Genomic DNA, 15,690 nt, shown 5'->3' on the forward strand with positions numbered 1-15,690 from the left:
TTTACAATGCTATTCAAGTGTCTTGGAACATTTTTCTAGAATTTTATTGAAAAATACTTTTATTTTGTATTTTAAAACAATACATTATAAAGAAGTCTGTGTAAATTTTTTGATTAAATAGAGAGTCTAAATGACTCACCTGACAAAAATAAACCATTTGTATTTATTTTCACCTTTATTTGTGTTATAAAAAATATCTTTATAGAACTAATTTTTCTCAAACAATTTAATTTTGGATGTAACACGTCTTCTGAATGGCTGAAAGTGTTTTGTCTATCAGCTCATAGACATAATTTTGTCATGTGACCGTGACGTCATCAACGTTTTTATCATGATTTACTCCTTTTTAGAATAGAATTATAAGAAATGACTGTAATATTTTTTCTGTCTATTCGAAATAACCTTAAAAATGTGGTGCACACTTTTAAATAACCTGCTACGCGAATAATTCAGTGTTCACCACTTTTTTTATGTTATTTCTTCATAGACAGAAAAAATATTACAGTCATTTCTTAAATATACAGCATTTTGGATGTATTCAAGTGAAACCAAGGCCAATAAATTATCGTTTTCTTCATTGCAAGGTAACATTACTTGTTTATAAATAAATGGAGAATGTGTCCATGGGACACAGATGATGCCTCCGCTTGCATATGTTAGCGGCAATAAGCGAAATTAGACATTAAGGTTAAATCCTAGGCATTAAGTTATAGCCCGAATTTTTTTAGGAAATAAGCTTATTTCCTGAAATCTGATGATAACTATTCAACCTAGTGCCAAACATCACTTCAGGCAATAAGTGAACTTTGGGATTTTTGTTTTTTTATATACTCCAAGTAAATGTACATTCGGGGGAAATATTCTTGCTGTAAAGTAATGTTTAAATTATATTCCAAATATTAATAAGAAACATTTCTAGAATATTTGCGGTCTAAATTTGAATAAGGGAAAACAAAGAGCATATACCCTAGACAGTAAAATGATCTTTTAGCAAAGATTAAACTTTTAACTTTTATAATCCCTAGAAAAGACAGCAACTATAGAGTACTACAATTAAAACAGTTATGACATTTTTACCTTTGTAGGCTTTTAGTAAAAAGGAGAATGATTATGAAAATTTCAAAATTTATGTTTTTCTCAAGGAACTGTTTGGTACTTTGGAAAAGGCACATAAACAGGTCATGGCGACAGAGACCGTATGATTTAAACACCTTATTAATGACTATGCAAATATTTCTCGAATTCCATCAAACTATTTCTTTCACTTTGTGAAAATTGTAACATGACGAAAAAGTAAATAGGGAAGGGAGTTGTGAAACCCATTTTATCCAAAGAATTCAACAATAGAGGACAGGTTGATTAAATGGATTTCCAATCATACTCAGATAGAAACTTTAAATTTCTTAAGGTGTACCAAAATTACCTAACAAAAGTTTGTAACATTAGATTTCTAACGTCAAAATGTGCTTCAGAGGTGACTTTTCATTTAATCGATGTTTTCACAATTTTTGGTGCACCCCATAAACATCAAGTGACAATGGTCATGAATTAACGGCTTTGGTTATATCCTAGTTAAAACTAAAGTGGCCAGAACTTGTGACTTTATTTCAGGTAGTTGAATTTTAAACTTCAGTTCTTATCATGTTATCATGTACCAAATGTATTTAAACTTTGAACAAATGTACTTTTATTCACTCGCATTTACATTTTAGGCATTGGCATTAAGATTAATGCTTGGACACATTTTTTCAGGATTTAAGAATAATGCCAAACATCATTTAGGCAATAGACTTGCAGCCTTGCAGCCTGGCGTTAGTTATTGCCTAGGATTTAAGCTTAACGCCTAATTTCACTTATTGCCGCTAACATATATAACGTTTATCAATATCAATATTTCATTTTACAAAGTAATAGGCAAAAGAACTTAAATTGTAGGTTTCAGTCATAATGGTATTTTTGTACATCTTATATTGCTGATAATTTTAATGTTTAAAGTTTCTTTCTGATTATTTTACTGCTTACAGTTTCTTCCAATCTATTATAGTTCTCAAGATCATAGACAAAACCTATGATGGTAATAGACCTTTTATTTATTTTCATATTTTGCAGAACTAAAGCATTTGACTTACTTGGTTTTTCTAATGGCATGTTCTTTATATTATCTACAAAATCTGAAGCAATCTTCATAAACACTTCATCTACAATGTATTGATATGACTTGTTCATAACATAGAAAATATAAGCAATACAAGAACTGACAGAAAAAGTAACAGGTTTATAGGAATGAACACGAAACATTAGGCAGCAAACTGACACAGAAAACAAGAGATGTAAAGAAAACAATTATCAGAAATGATCCCAAATATGTTGAGTAAAACAACTGAAGCTTGATAAAAAGTCTTTAGCATGAGTTAACAATGAACTCTAATATGACATCCTTCTTTCGCTTTGGAAACAAAGCCATGTTCTAATTACAATAAAACATGAGCTGCACATGATTGACGTCACAATTGAAATTGCAACGTCAGATGATTTTCTATAATGTTTTTGGATGCTGCCTTTTGAATGTGTATTATAGGTCTGCTTCAAGTACAAAAGTTCTAAATATTCCTATCAGAATCGAAATAATTCTATTATGCCATGCTTTATGCTCATTTTAACATGGGTAGGCATTATATTTGTCAATATTTTACACCTCGCTAACGCTCGGTATAAAGATATTGACATATATAATGCCTACCCATATTTAAATGAGCACAAAGCATGGCATGAAAGAATTATTTCTTAATGAGACTTATAGATTATCTATGGTTCTTCAAACACTAGGCAGTTTTTCAGCTTCAATCTCATCAAAAGGATAATTTAATAATGCTATTTTCTTAGGCACATCAATCCTGCCAAACATTCTCTTTGTACTCGACTGAAAAACCTCATATCACTTGAGTAGTGTGAGATGAAAAATTAACATACATAAACATCAACTGCACATTTAAGAAAATATTCTTTTTAGATAAAGGAAACTGGTAATTAGAGAAATTCCGTGATAGGTTGTTTCTATGGATGTGATATCATTTTACAAACAGCAGTCAAATGGTTACATCAGAGTTGGGTATGGTTTGGATCAAACACATGTAGCCAGCATGAACTATCCTATAATGGATAATGTCACATGAGTCAGATGACCGTAGGTTTTCAGCAAACTGAGCTAGTTGAAGTTAATAAATAGTAAGTGGAAATCAGCCTATTTCTATTTTGCCTGTGAAGATGTCATGTGATTCAACTTTTTCAACCTCCTCTAAAGTAAACACATCATAATATCAAATCATTCCTACAGCACATACAGAAAGTATCAGTAAAGTAGACTTGAATTGCTCACACCACACAACTCAACTTAAGTTCTGGACCAAATGATTCCATAATACAGAAATTAAGTAATATATATAAACAAGAGTGCACACGCTGAAATGTCTCGCCTTCTTTACTAATCATTGATATTATGTTGATAGTCCTAAATATAAAGCTTTCTTACAACTGTCACATACACTTAACATTAACCAAGAAAACTAAACATTGACCAATGAACCATGGAAATGAGGTCAATGTCAGATGAACCATGCCAGGCAGGCATGTACAGCTAACAATTCTTCCATACAACAAATATAGTTGACCTATTGCTTATAGTTTAAGAAAAACAGACCAAAACACAAAAACTTAACACTGAGCAATGAACTGTGAAAATGAGGTCAAGGTCAAATAAAAACTGAGCGACTGACATAAAGACCATAAAATATTTCCATACACCAAATATAGTTGACCTATTGCATATAGTATTAGAAAAAAGACCAAAACTCAAAATCTTAACTTTGACCACTGAACCATGAAAATGAGGTCAAGGTCAAATGACACTGCCAGCTAGACATGTACACCTTACAATCATTCCATACACCAAATATAGTTGACCTACTGCATACAGTATTAGGAAAACAGACCAAAACACAAAAACTTAACATTTAACAATGAACCTTGAAAATGAGGTCAAGGTCAAATAAAACATGCCGGACTGATATGTACATCGTAAAATATTTCCATACACTAAATATAGTTGACCTACTGCATACAGTATTAGAAAAACAAACCAAAACACAAAAACTTAACATTGAGCAATGAACCGTGAAAATGAGGTCAAGGTCAAATAAAACTTGCCAGACTGACATGAACATCGTACAATATTTCCATACACCAAATACAGTTGACCTATTGCATACAGTATTAGAAAAACAGACCAAAACACAAAAACTAAACTATGACCACTGAACCATGAAAATGAGGTCAAGGTCAGATGACACCTGCCAGTTAGACATGTACCCCTTACTATCATTACATACACCAAATATAGTAGACCTATTGCTTATAGTATCTCAGATATGGACTTGACCACGAAAACTTAACCTTGTTCACTGATCCATAAAATGAGGTCGAGGTCAAGTGAAAACTAACTGACAGGCATGAGGACCTTGCAAGGTACGCACATACCATATATAGTCATCCTATTACTTATAATAAGAGAGAATTTAACATTCCAAAAAATCTGAACTTTTTTTTTCAAGTAGTCGCTGAACCATGAAAATGAGGTCAAGGACATTGGACATGTGACTGACGGAAACTTCGTAACATGAGGCATCTATATACAAAGTATGAAGCATCCAGGTCTTCCATCTTCTAAAATATAAAGCTTTTAAGAAGTTAGCTAACGCCGCCGCCACCGCCGCCGCCAACGCCGGATCACTATCCCTATATAGAGCTTTCTGCGACAAAAGTCGCAGGCTCGACAAAAACCACAATTCCATGCTCAGTATGTATAAATTCTTACTGTAGAAAAGAAAAGATAAAATCTTGTTTTCAAAAAGGTAAAAACCTTGATATATTTAGAATGACTTACTGACTTTTTCTCCAGTTGTACTGGAAGTTTCATATAATTCAGAACGTAAATCTGAAACCATAAATATAGTTGGTAAATACATGTATGTTTAATATGAAAATAGCTACAAAATAAGTACAATATAAAGACGGTAAATAAATACACATAAAACTGTCAGAAAAAACACATGTTGACCCTATGTTGTTTGTGTGGTTTTCAAATGTAATCAACTATTGTGTTGATTGTTTGCTGTCTCATTGACATATACTTGAACACTGATATAAATGATTTAAAAGCTGCAACAGAAATTATCACAATGCATTAAAAGGAATAACAGGATTAATAATACATAGGTTGCAATACAATAATGTGATTTCCCTGTTAAATAAAAACTGATAATTTCACATGTGAAAGGAATCATGTAATTTCACTCCTCTGATATCATTTATCAATGGGTTGTGTCAAGATCATTAAAACAGAGTGATACTAAGTAGTAGAAAAAGATAATGATCTGTGCATTTGCTACTTTTAAAAACTAACATTTAAAGTCAATGAAATAAAAAGAATAACTAAACTAAGAATTCAAATATAAAAAATATCTACCATTGATGCAACAATGCACTTGCATGCACAAACAAAAAGCTAGAAAAAAATTAACGAAGATGAAGAGAATGTGAGAGAGCATTGATAATTAAAACTGAGGGTCCTTTTTCCCTGACTTTTACTTGCTTTCATGCCTTTAAAACAATAGTGTATGTTCGAAATGACCATCATATAAAGAGAAAATGTCAATCATTATGTGAATATGCTATTATTATACCCTAGAGTGGGGTATATTGCATTCACCTTTTTAATTTATGTTTATAGGTTGCTGTATCACTTTCCTAACCCCACCATCCTTTTGTTAACAATCATATATATTTGGTATGTCAAGCAAACATTGAATAATTACATTGTTTTGAGTCAGTAGGATTTGTTGTCTAGACTCGTATTTTTTATGTAAGAATGAATCTAATGTAAAATGTATAACCATTGCCTTCATTGTTGCACCCTTTTTCTATTGTCTAATTGGTCATTGGCTTATTACCAGTGTGGCATTATACTGGTTTATAAAAAAATTGTCATCAATGAATCACCCTTGTCTGTTTATCGAGGTATATCTATACCCTGCCATTGCATACAATTCTAAAGAAAATAACACAGAACACAGGAATTGTTGAGAGACATAAATTTCCAACATCAAAATTGTTCTTTGTAATTGTTAAATCCCTACCCTCTGCCAGAGTCCTTAATGGAAACACAACATATTTATTTTTGTTTGATTAACAACCTTGGCGCTAATGCAAATAATTGACTACCATTTAAGTCAATGTTGAGTTTACTCACTGATCAAATTGCATTTTATCCCATCAGAAATGAGCTTGACTTTACTGATGATAGACCAATAATTGCAATTGACTAACATTAGAGGTGACTTTGTATTTATTGACCTTGAGGTATTGATTATACTTGACTAACTTTATTGGTGACGTTGACTGTAATTTGAACCTATGTCCACTGACTGTACTTCACTTCTGTTTCTGACTTTAGACTTATTGTACTTAACTGTCTGGTGACTTTGAACTAACTGACCTCGTGCTAATGATTGTACTTGACTAACTGGTGTAGCCCTGGAACCTGGTTCTATGTCTACCATATCCTTCTTTGTACCACATAAATATATTAAACAGTTCTACAAATACAAATGTATATGTTCAAACATTTGAATAAAATATTTTGTGAACATTTTTTCTGTACAATTCTAGTTAAAGGAAACAATAATAACTATGTTGAAGTATCTTCTCCTGATTTTCCAATTGCCAGGCAATAAAAATCATTAAATAATCATAAAATAATCTAAAACCAGAATCTGTGTTTGAAGAACACCATGCCTTGCTTGCACTATATTTCTATGTCCAGTTTACCTAAAATTTTCACATCATAAGGAAAAATTGAACCAAGTTTCAAACAGATGTGACCACAACATCATGGTTAACTACCTGGACCAAAAACTTTAACCTAATACAAGATTGACTAACATAAAAAAAAATGTCATCTCTACATACAATGGCACAGAAGAAGTATGAATGAACATTTCATATTATCATTTTTGGAGGTTAAATTTGGACAATAAAATTACCTATTTTTAATATATAAAGAACTGCTGAAACAACGGCTCCTAAATTTTGTGCTGGTAGAGTTCCCTTAAGTGGATAGCATTTTTAATATGAACAAGTGGAAGTTTCCATCAGTGCATTGTCTGTCTAGTGTTTTTGATGTTTTGATACTTTCTGTTAAACCAGCTGGTATATGTATTCATGTTGTCAAGTATTGTGAATACATGTAGCAACTGGTGTTTAAATACACTGTCGGATATATTTAGTCAAATAAAAAAAAAACTGAAAACAAAAAACTTAAAAAAGATATACCGGTATGTGTATTAAAACAACTGAAAACTGACCTAGTTTCTATGATAATGAAAAGCCATTATTTGGAATTAAAGGAGAAGACATGTTAACATCAATTAGACAGCAATCAAACAATATAAAAATAAATGGAGAATGTGTCCCCATGGACACAGATGATGCCTTCGCTTGCATACAACATTATAAAGGAACATAACTCAAGAACGATAAAAGTGACGCTACCCAAATTTGTACTTGATCTGAGTTTTAAGGTAATAAGTATTGTGTATAGGTTTCATAATGTTTGGTTGGGGCAAACTTAAGTAACAGAAAGGAAACTAAAAATTTTGCAATTTTTCCATTTATAAAGGGGCATAACTCTAGAACAGTTAGAGTGACGCTACCACAATTCAATCTTGATCTGTGTTTTGTGGTAATAAGCATTGTGTATAATTTTCATAACATTTGGTTGAGGCAAACTCAAGTTAGAGAAAGGAAACCAATTTTGGGACGTACGTAAGTACGTAAAGACGGACAAGGGTAAAACTTAATGCCCCCTCCGCGACAGCAGGGGCATAAAAACCCAAGACATCTAGAGGTAAGCTCGTGCTCTTCAACAATGCAGTTTTAAGTGTCTATACAATACATCATGCTCTAAAGCCTCTAGCGTCTAGGCAAATTGTATAGAAACATGTCTTTTGTTGAAAACTGTATGTTCACCTCTGGTTTTCTGTTGATTTTTTGTCATGGAGTTGCTGCCTCATTGATGCATACCACGATATCCCTTTTTCCAAACTTACATTGTAGTGAATTAATTAAATGGAGACATTGATTTACTTACAGGTTCATTACGTTCCAGTTCACCAGACCAGTATCTGGCTTTATCAAAACTTTCAGCATCAGTTAAATCAAAACACAATATGGCAGCCTTAGCACCTCGATAATATATCCTGCTCATGGACTGGTACCTCTCAGAACCAGCAGTATCCTAAAAAATAAAAATATCAGTAATATCTCAAATAAATTCTGCTCATGAAGTGATACCTTTCAGAGCCAGCAGTATCCTAAAAAATAAAAATATTCAGTAATATCTCAAGTAAATTCTGCTTATGGACTGATACCTCTCAGAACCAGCAGTATCCTAAAACCATAAAAAATGATATTTTTTAAAAATTTATTCACATATAGAAATAAGTTTAACAACTCGCGAGAATTGGAAATCGCTTGATATCAACTATCGTTATTTAATTTAAATAGTAATAATAAATTATATTGCCGAAGCTCATTTATTATTATATTGAAATTAAATAACTCGAGTTGATATCAAGCGATATCCAATTCTCACTTGTTATGAAACCTATTTCTCTGATGGTCAACACTCTTAATGTGTTAAATTATAATATTTTGACAAAAAAAAAGATTTCCAGGTGAAAAGTGTAAGAAATCACAAATGTCCGTGATATGAGATATATCTCTTCATGCAAGAAATAGATAATAGGCCACAACCATAAGAGAATTATTTTTTAATTTATTCACATTTAGACTTAATACGAATTAGAGCTTGATACTTAGTAATTTTGAAAACTGTATGTTGACCTCTAGATGTATTTTGATTGGATTGATTGATGTTTGCTTAATGTCCTGTGGCAAGTATTTCATGCATGTTCAGGACATGAAGAAATTAAGAATAAATACAATAGGTAGTTCCTGTAACAGGGGTGGACTGAGATGAAGGGCAGGAAATTTTGACTGCCACTGGAAAATAAGAAGGCAACATGCAGACCTCTAAAACATAGACTCGACAATTAACAGTATAATATATGAAACGTTTCTGAAGGGTCAAATTTTAGCATTTCTTTAGCTGCAAAAGTAGAACTCCAACATCAATAACCAATAAAAATGATATGAAGCTACTTGTTGAACATTGAAATTGGTGTTTCACTTATACCCCCCAAGAGTAGCACCCCACCATCAGTAACCAATAAAAATTTGTAAGGGTTCCGCGGAACCCAGTGTCTCGCCTACTTTTGCTGTTGTCTATGTTTTCAGTGTGATAGGGGAATGCACGTAATAGATTTACAGTTAATGAAATAAAACGCTTGAAATGTATGAAAACAGTTATGCTTGTAAAAAATGAATACAGTATGCAATCAAATCTATAGATTTATAAAAGAGTTGAAACATAAATGTATTGAATGGGGAAAAAATTATCAAAAATTTTCCTCTAGATACTATATTTTGATTGTAAGAAGCTTCTGTCCAAGTTTGGTAAAAATCCAGGATGGTTTATGATTCTAATAAATGTTTTAAAAACTTTAACTGCAGACTGTATGTAATGTTAACTGGAAGAAAAACTAAGTCCATTTATAAGTAATATATGGAAAAACAGGAAATTAGATGCTAGCTTTTGATCATAAACAAGCTTCTGTCCAAGTTTGGTAGAAATCCAGGATAGTTTAAGAAAGTTATTAAAATTTCATAAACATTAACCACAGAGTGAATATTTGTGGACGCCGCCGACAACGACTACGACGATGGAATGTAGGATCGCTATGTCTCGCTTTTGAGACAAAAGTCGCAGGCTCGACAAAAATGATATGAATCTACAGTATCATGTTTTGTGGTCTGCAAATCATTATAAAAATCTTAATAAAATTCCCCCAAACTATTGCAAAACAATTATTTTTTCTATGTTACCCAAATATTCAGTATTACAGTCTTCCCATGAACTTTAACCCTGGCAGAAGCATATGCTGCTCCAATAGTCTGAAAAAGAAAACAAAACTTCTTTATATTAAATGACAGTAAATCTGATTGATACTACAGTCTGGAATAAAATGATTTATATTAGTTGTAATTGGCTTTAAACTAGCTTTCAGTAACTGATAATACACATAAATTGGTACTTTGTGTCTTTTGTTTTCATGTTATTTTTTTTTGTGCTTCGTACGAATTTGTTGAGTTATTTATGCCATTTGGGCCCATTTACAACTGATTTTTACAGTTTGTTATTTAGTTGTGTTGCTTATAACTATCCCAGGTTAGGAGAGGGTTGAGCGCTCACAAATATGTTTAACCTGGTCACATTCTGTATGTGCCTCTCCATAGTCTGGCACCTATGATTCAGTGGTAGTTGTGGTTGCTGTCTATTAATTTGTTATTTTGTTAATCATGTTAATTGTTTTTGTCATAATTCAAGACGTGGTTTTCATCTTTGCCTCACAATTTTGTCATTTCTGGGCTTTTTAAAACTCACTATTCTCATAACTGCTTATTGTTAAAGGCTGTATGTACGGTGAAGACCTCTCTTTGCTTACATCCATGGGTCAAGTCATTTGGACTCTGGTGGATATATTGTCACATTGCATACCAAATTCTCCTTATGTTAAATTTTTATCATATTTTACAGCTAACACATGCCTCATACTATCACATTTACATGTCCTAGTCATGATATGAATGTAATATTTACCACTGGACGTTAGACAGCATCGTCAAAGATTTATAACAAATGTAGGATCATCAGAAACAAAAGTTATGGGATCAAGAAATAAACTGTTTTGTTACCATGAGTTAACTTACATTCTGATAAGGTGTATCAGTAAACATTTGGTTGACATATCTTTGTACAAGACAAGTTTTTCCTGCATAAGCTTTTCCAAGCAAAACAATTTTGAGGTCCAGTTCACCTTCTTTTCTTTTGTTCATTGTAGGAAACTGGTTAATATTGGCCAATTAAATACATATCAAAATCGATAACAATTATACTGAAAAACAAGTTATTCTGTGATATTCAAAACTAATAGCTGCTATGATATCATATTATTTTTGCACAAAGAGTTTGTTCTTCCTACTTCTACTTTCAGTTTTCAAATCTTAATCGATTCTGTGCTTGAAATCTAATATTAGAATCACTCACGGTCGATTTGCACGTGTATGCCTTACAACAATAACAGTAAGTTTAAACTATCATATAATCAATATTGATAGTTAATTATGATAATCTAAATTAAAAGATCATGACCGTTATAAAGACGAAAGATTTTTCACAAAAAATATACAAAGTTAAGGGCTGTGCGTTTCACCAATAAAGACAACAAATCAAGACAAGAGTGAAGAGATGATGGATGCATCACAAAAATGATGCAAGATCTAGAAATTTCACACTAGAGGACAGACGAAAACAACAGAGGTTAATATTTTTCCAAAGGTTGGTTGAAGATCAGGTACCATGCAGTGATGCCTCCTTCTGATCACATATCCTCTATCATTGTAATCATTAAACACATATCTTGCTGCCTTACGCTGAATCTGCTCAATTTGGTTAATTTGGTTAAAAAGACAATCCCGCATAAATTCAAAAACAGTTAAGATCCAGTATTCATCAATCAACCAATTCAAAAACTCATTTTTTATCAGAACTGCTGGCGACTGGAACAACCTTGAAGACAGCACTATATAGCCACACTCGGGACTAATTGTGTTCTGTCCCCGTTTTAATAGCCCACTTGGGATTCTACGACATACCCATACAGATAAAAAATGTGTTATCCATCAAGTATCCATACATGTACATCAATCTGTCTATTTTAAGGGCAAACAGGCTTTTCTTGCCACTACTTTTCATCAAAATTTTCATAATTTGCATAGTAGACCAACCTTTGACCCGAATTGCTGCCTTTGATATCAGAAAATTTGATAAAAATTAACAGTTATTTCTCTAGTTTCATGGTACCGCCCTATGGGGTAAATCTGTGTCTGGAGCGATTTTTTGGATTTGGCCTCGCACACTGAAAAAGTCAAATAGGCACTAATGACAGAATGAAAGTCATTTTGGAATAAATTGTTAGTTACAATGTATTTTGGACAGGGTTGGCAAAGTATTACCTGGGTAGGGATTTCAAACAGGGACACGGTCTTAACATACAAATGTGGGTACAGACGTACGACTGGGGTTTAAAAACAATTCCCATTCATATATTGATTCTGGCAAATATCCCTAACATCACGGTACCCAAATTGCACCAAGTACCCAAATTGCACCTATTTAGTGAACAATTTGTATTTTTATTATTTGACAGTATGCACGTCTTTCAACATAGGTAAATATATTTAAATATGCACAAAACGTTCACAGTATACATGAACAGATGAAGTATAACTGTAAAAGGTAAAATGTCCAGAAACGTCGCCATGCGACGTCCACCAAAAGGTCATCTTTTAGAAATGAGCAAATAAAATATGTTACAAGCCTCCATTTCTTAAGAAATGAATAGTAAGCATAGATTAATGTCCAATTGTTCTAAATATTTGAAGAAATAAAACAAATTATCCGTAATTCGATTATTTAAGGCTGCGAATTTAAGCATGGATGCAATTTGGGTACTCCTTATTTCAGAATCATGGACCGTTTGGAGGTATATTCAAACCCATTTTTTCATGATTCAGTATAGATTCAAAATTAAATTGGTGGAGCCATATAGTGGATAATGATACATCTACAAAATAAATACAGAATGGGAACTTTTGTCTGGATTATAAATAAACGTAGGTGAAAAAACTGTCAAAATAGGTGCAATTTGGGTACCCTCACGTTACCCATATATATACATTTAATAGGAATATTATAACCCATTCATATTTATCATACAATCTGACAAATCTTAATTAGATGTTAACCACTAGGGATAGTTCATTAAATTACTTAAAAAGATCAGTACACTGTTTTTACAGTCCTCTTACATGTCTTAGCAGAAAATGAACATTGACATATAAATTTCTACCCATTGTTATATATAATTTCCATGAAAATACACTCCATTGATACATTGAATATTTGACATTTGTAAAAAGTTGCCCATACCAGTGGCACGTCTGTGTATACTTTTTTATAGGGAGAGACTCCCCCCCCCCCCCCCCCTTGTGGTGAAAAAAAAACATGGTTTTCCTGGAGTTGGGCCAGACACACAGGGGTTTGTATCAAAGTAAGGTAATAAGTATATTATGCTTTAAAAAAAAAAAAAGAAAAAATGGTGTCACCTAACTTGTTTTCTTGCTGCTAGTAAAAAATGAATATTCCATTAACCATGTTAACATTCCCTTTATAATTTTTTTTACTATAGAGTTATCTTCCCTTATATGGCTAAGTTGAAAAATTGAATCAAGCAAAAACAAATACTGGGATTTTTTTTTTAAACAGTGTTGGATGGTATGCCTCTCCTTTTCATATCATAAATGGTTAGAAATATTGAAAACTGAAGATTCCAAACAAGTTATAATATATATTCTTATTTGCCATTACAACATCTTTCGGTCCTAGAATGTGTTTGTTGGAACTTTTCTTTATTGGAGTGACATAAAAAGGTCAAGGGGATACATTAGTTTTAGTTCTCTACTTGTAAATTTGTGCTTGTCCTGAATATGCATCACTTGTCATCCGTTGTCGTCCCTCATCGTCATCGTTAACTTTCACAAAAATCTTCTCCTCTGAAACTGCTTTGCCAAATTTAACCAAACTTGGCCACATCCATTATTGGGGTATCTAGTTTAAAAAATGTGTCCTATGACCCCACCAGCCAAACAATATGGCCGACATGGCTAAAAATAGAACATAGGGGTAAAATGCAAACTTTGCCTATTATTTTGAAAACCGCTATAAATAGAGAAAATCTGACACAAGCAAAAATGTTCAGAATGTTGAGCTCTACCTAATGTTTGTTCACGTCAAAACTGTCAAACAACTTCTTATAGGAGTTATTACCCTAAAAAGATGAATTTTACCATTTTTAAAAATGTTTGCCTATTATCTCTAAAATTATAATAGATAGACAGAAACTTTAAATAGAAAAAATGATCAGCAAGACAAGATCTTCAGATAACCCTAATGGCCGAAATCTTAAGTCGACTTGTTATTGGAGTTATTGCCCTTTAATGATAATTTTTCCCAGTTTTGCCTAATAGTCTTGAAAACGGTACTAGATAGATAGAAACTTTAAATAGCACAAATGATCAGCAAGACAAGATCCACAAATAAGCCAAAATGGCAGAAATCTGCAGTCGACTCGTAATTGGATTTATTGCCCTTTGATGAAAATTTTAAACATTTTTTTGCGTTTTTGCCTATTATCATGAATATCTGATAAACTATAATAGATGGAAACTTAAATAAACAAAAATGATCAGCAAGGCAAGATCTACAAATAAATTTGCCTATTTTCTTGAAAACTATAATAGATAAATAGTTACTTTAAAAAGGAAAATTATCAGCAGGGTAAGATCTTCAAATATGTCAACATGACTGAAATTGTCAGTTATCTCTTAATAGAGTTATTCCCCTTTAATGATGATTTTTACTAAAAAGTGGCTTTTGTTGAAGATGCAGGTGAGCGACACAGGCTCTTTAGAGATGTATCCATCTGATGAGTTAAGCCTTTTTCAACTGATTTTTATAGTTTGTTCTTATGTTGTACCGTTACACCACTGTCCCAGGTAAGGGGAGGGTTGGGATCCCGCTAACATGTTTAACCCCGCTACATTCTGTATGTATGTGCTTGTCCCAAGTCAGGAGCCTGTAATTCAGTGGTTGTCGTTTGTTGATATGTTACATATTTATTTTTCGTTCATTTTTTTTTTTTTTTTGTACATAAATTAGGCCGTTAGTTTTCTCGTTTGAATTGTTTTACATTTGTCATTTCGGGGGCTTTTATAGCTGACTATGCGGTATGGGCTTTGTTCATTGTTGAAGCCGTACGGTGACCTATAGTGGTTAATTTCTGTGTCATTTGGTCTCTAGTGAAGAGTTGTCTCATTGGCAATCATACCACATCTTCTTTTTTATATCTTTAGAGCCTCTAGTTTTTATACGCCCGTTTACGGGACGTATTATGGTATACCGTTGTCCGTCTGTCCGTCCGTCCGTCTGTCCATCGTCAACATGTCGGACATTAACTCAAAAATGCTTTAACCAATTTGCATAAAACTTTGGTGAATTGTTTATATCTATTGACGTGAGCTCCCTTTCGTTTTTTTATAAAATTTAGATTTTACATTTCCGAGTTATGGGGTTTTATTCATTAAAAAAAGGGGGATTTTCCAGTTTTCGGACAATAAGTCAAGAATGCTTTCACCAACTTGCAAGAAAGTGTGGTGAATTGGTTATATCTATTGACATGAGCTCCCTTTATAAATTTTAGATTTTACTTTTCCGAGTTACAGGGTTTTATTCATAAAAAAAGGGGGGATTTTCCAGTTTTCAGACAAAAACTCAAAAATGCTTTCAGCAATTCTTATGAAACTTTGGTGAATTGTTTGTATGTATTGATGTAAGAT

General features: G+C 32.6%; 2 protein-coding genes across 2 annotated transcripts in view; one reads left to right on the forward strand and one right to left on the reverse strand.

The window, feature by feature from the left end:
- The window catches only part of LOC127735878 (ras-related protein Rab-24-like), a 17,216-nt gene extending 5,988 nt beyond the window's left edge, over positions 1-11,228 (reverse strand). Inside the window, exons 1-6 of the mRNA XM_052246280.1 lie at positions 10,945-11,228; positions 10,060-10,128; positions 8,204-8,350; positions 6,551-6,650; positions 4,940-4,990; positions 2,130-2,198 (exon numbers count right to left, since the gene is read on the reverse strand). Coding sequence (XP_052102240.1) covers positions 2,130-2,198; positions 4,940-4,990; positions 6,551-6,650; positions 8,204-8,350; positions 10,060-10,128; positions 10,945-11,070 — 562 coding nt within the window. The 5' untranslated portion in view covers positions 11,071-11,228. The remainder of the gene's footprint in view (positions 1-2,129; positions 2,199-4,939; positions 4,991-6,550; positions 6,651-8,203; positions 8,351-10,059; positions 10,129-10,944) is intronic.
- A 49-nt stretch (positions 11,229-11,277) lies between these two features.
- Positions 11,278-15,690, forward strand: part of LOC127735880 (probable tRNA(His) guanylyltransferase) — a 39,349-nt gene continuing 34,936 nt past the window's right edge. Inside the window, exon 1 of the mRNA XM_052246283.1 lies at positions 11,278-11,317. The gene's annotated coding sequence lies outside the window, so the exon portion shown is untranslated. The remainder of the gene's footprint in view (positions 11,318-15,690) is intronic.

Source organism: Mytilus californianus, unplaced genomic scaffold (genome assembly GCF_021869535.1).
Source record: "Mytilus californianus isolate M0D057914Y unplaced genomic scaffold, xbMytCali1.0.p SCAF_3, whole genome shotgun sequence".
Classification (NCBI taxonomy): domain Eukaryota; kingdom Metazoa; phylum Mollusca; class Bivalvia; order Mytilida; family Mytilidae; genus Mytilus; species Mytilus californianus.